We start from the raw sequence: 3,232 nt of genomic DNA, 5'->3' as shown, positions 1-3,232 counted from the left end.
ATTCATTTTGACAACTTGGATTGTCAATTGACTTGTAGTAAAAGGAGCACCCTAGAACAGTTTCTCAACCTCAGCACTAACTAGATATGGTGCCAGATAATTCTTTGCTGTGGAGGTTGTCCTGTGGATTATAAGATGTTTAGCAGTATCCTTGGCCTATACCCACTAGATGCCAGTAGCAGCCCTCCCCGCTGGGGGTAGAATTTGCCCCTGGTTGGGAATCACTACCCTAGAAGTACAATGATAATCCTTGATGAAAACCATACTAGTGTCCACATTTTATTACTTTGAACTCAGCTGTGATGATCTCCCCAACTAGCAGTTCTCCAAGGACCTTCTTCCTTATGGCCAAGTCCCCAGTTGTTGCATCACTTCATTTAGCAAGGCAGAGCTAAATGGTTGCAAAAAAGTAAAGCTGAGAAACAAGAGCTACATAAATTTACAGGCATTTCATCAGGAGTGGTTCAAGTTTTATAGAGCCTGAAACGTATGCACCTTGGGAAGCCCTTTTCATGAACGCTAATGCATAATTGTAAACACAAAATCGCTAGGGCCCCTCTTGGGGTGTTGGAAGAAGCTGGGGCCCAGTCTTTATTGGTTTCTCCATGAACCTGCTTCTATACATCATGCAGACTTGATTCTTTGCTCTATTTTCTTCTCCTGTCTGAACTTTTTCCTCCCAGAATACTATGTTGGATAATCCTACATATAACATTCACTTCCAATGTGCTTTTCTCTTGTAAACATTACTTAAGATATTATCCCTTTTGCTTCTTTTTTTCCACAAGTTACTGAAGGCGAAACCATACTGCTTTCGGCTAAAGAGGTGCAAAGTTGATCTGAGACTATGTAAAAGAAACCATCTAGATCTCAATTTCCCAGGCTATATGGAAAATGAAATTGTTCTACTTATTAAAATAGCATTTCTTAACCTTCTTGTGACTTACTAAAAATGACCATTAACATTTTCAGTCGATTCCATTTTGGTTTTGGTCAGAGTTTCTTCTGTTTCACTGAGAATTTCGGTGACATTTATCCTTCACTTCCTTTTTTTTTTCTGCTGCCCTCTGGGGCTGAGGCTAGGGGATGTGGTGCTCTTGTTAGTCAAACAGCTTCTCCTTTTGGATAGGATCGGCTGAGACCCAATGCTCCAATTCATGGTAATAAATCATGTCTTCCTTTTCAAAGTACTCTAATATTTATTCCCATTAATGTTTTTTTGTTTTTTTTTTGAAAGAGTTGACAATTTTATTTTCACATTTCCCAATACAAATGAAAACTGCATCTTTTTTGTCCCACTTCTCCCCTCCAAAACTATTCTCTTTGATAGGACAGGGGAGCAAGTCTTCCTTATGCTGTTTAGAAAACTCAGTATCACAGCAGCATGATCTCCTGGTGAAGCAGAACAGGTAATACAAAACTGATACAATGAAGCCTCCCCTCTATCCTTATCTGTCTGGTCGAGTCATTCCGGGCCGAGTGGGCACCATCATGGGACGGGCAGGAGGTCTCATCATTGGGGGCCCAGGCATCATTGGCATGTGGCCTCCCATGGGCGGCCTCATTCCAGGAGCAGGTCCCACTGGCATCATCCCAGGAGGAGGAGGGCCCATCATTGGCATCATGGGAGGAACCCCCATATGGGGTGCTGGCATCATACCAGGGCAAGGAGGACCCAGAAGGCTGGGGGGAGGTGGTATCATCGCCCCTGCAGGAGGAGGAGCAGCAGAGAATGGAGTAGGAGGTATTTTTCCTTGTTGAAATGCAGCCGTTCTTTTGTCAATCAGGCTCTGAGCCTGCTCTTCCATCCATTTCTGATAATAGTCTTTCACATTCTCTTTGTGTTTCCTTCCACTGCAATGTGTCTTTCTCACAGATGGAGAGTCATGGGTGAGGTATGTATCACAGTAGTCACAATAAAACTTGGGCATGTTGCTCTACAGGCCGTTGGCCACTCCGTTCCTCATTAATGTTATATGTAAGAACCTGTTGTGAGTGCAGCATAAACCAGGCTCGCTTGGGAATCCATCAGCAAATAAGGTCCTCCCCTCACCCCAACAAGGCTTACAGTTGAGTAGGAATGACACATATATATACATAAACAACAGCAATAATAATGGCCATCATCATCATTTGAGTGTGTACTATGTTCCTACACTACTCTAAGCACTTTACAAACATTACCTCAAAATATAAGGCAGAGTGTGATGTATAATGACAAATCACAAACTGTGTTATCTGGGGCCATATTAATTACAGCTGTCCAGGGAACAGCAGGAATGCTTCATGGAGCAAAGGGAATCTGAATGGAGCTCTTGGGGTCACTGTGCTCTATCCAGGCAGAGATGCTTCAAGACATAGCACAGACATTTATTTCTTAGTAGCCCTGATGTGGTTCAGGACATGGTATCCCCAAAATACAGCACCTTGGCACACTGAGTATTTCAAGCTGAAGGAATTTGAGAAACAGCATTTACTGGAAGGTCTCTCTGACCTTTCCCTGCCCTTCTGCCCTGAAGCAGGTCATAAGACTTTTATTCAAGAGGTGACCTGCCTATATCCAGAAGAAAGGAACAGTTTTTTTCTTTTTTTTTTTTTTTTTTTTTGAGACAGAGTCTCACTCTGTCACCCAGGCTGGAGTGCAGTGGTGCGATCTAGGCTCACTGCAACCTCCGCTTCCTGGGTTCAAGCGATTTTCCTGCCTCAGCCTCTCGAGTAGCTAGGATTACAGGCATGTGCCACCACGCCCGGCTAATTTTTGTATTTTTAGTAGAGACAGGGTTTCACCATGTTGACCAGGCTGGTCTCGAACTCCTGGGCTCAAGCGATTTGCCCACCTCAGCCTCCCAAAGTTCTGGGATTACAAGAGTGAGCCACCGTGCCCGGTCAGAAGAAAGGAACATTCTTATCTCTGAAGACATAGGAACACAGAGAAGAATTTGAACAAATGTATGTTGCTAAGCTCCCTGCAGTTTTATTATCATTAGATCATATCTCCTTTGTCCTGCTATATTTCTCCATGACCGTCCACTCTTCATCAAAGCTAGCAATAATACACAAGTCTGTTTCTTTGGGTATTCATTTGCTTAAAAGGCCCCTGTGTCACGTAAAACATACCAAATAAATTTGCATGCTTTTCTCTTGTTAATCTGTCTTTTGTTACAGAGCTTTCTCCACTGTAAACCTAGCGATGGGTGAGGAAAAGGTATTTCTCCTTATGTTCTCACACAAT

At 43.1% G+C, this 3,232-nt stretch overlaps 1 protein-coding gene across 1 annotated transcript; it reads right to left on the bottom strand.

Moving 5' to 3' along the window:
• Positions 1-1,298: 1,298 nt before the first annotated feature.
• On the bottom strand, positions 1,299-1,987 carry LOC129461518 (U1 small nuclear ribonucleoprotein C-like). Its single transcript, XM_063617971.1, has one exon. The coding sequence runs from the start codon at positions 1,929-1,931 to the stop codon at positions 1,449-1,451; it is 483 nt and encodes a 160-aa protein (XP_063474041.1). The 5' UTR covers positions 1,932-1,987; the 3' UTR covers positions 1,299-1,448.
• Between the last annotated feature and the right edge of the window lie 1,245 nt (positions 1,988-3,232).

Source organism: Symphalangus syndactylus, chromosome 14 (genome assembly GCF_028878055.3).
Source record: "Symphalangus syndactylus isolate Jambi chromosome 14, NHGRI_mSymSyn1-v2.1_pri, whole genome shotgun sequence".
Lineage (NCBI taxonomy): Eukaryota > Metazoa > Chordata > Mammalia > Primates > Hylobatidae > Symphalangus > Symphalangus syndactylus.
The sequence above is the reverse complement of the archived record's forward strand: the minus strand, read 5'-3'. Positions and strand labels throughout refer to the sequence as shown.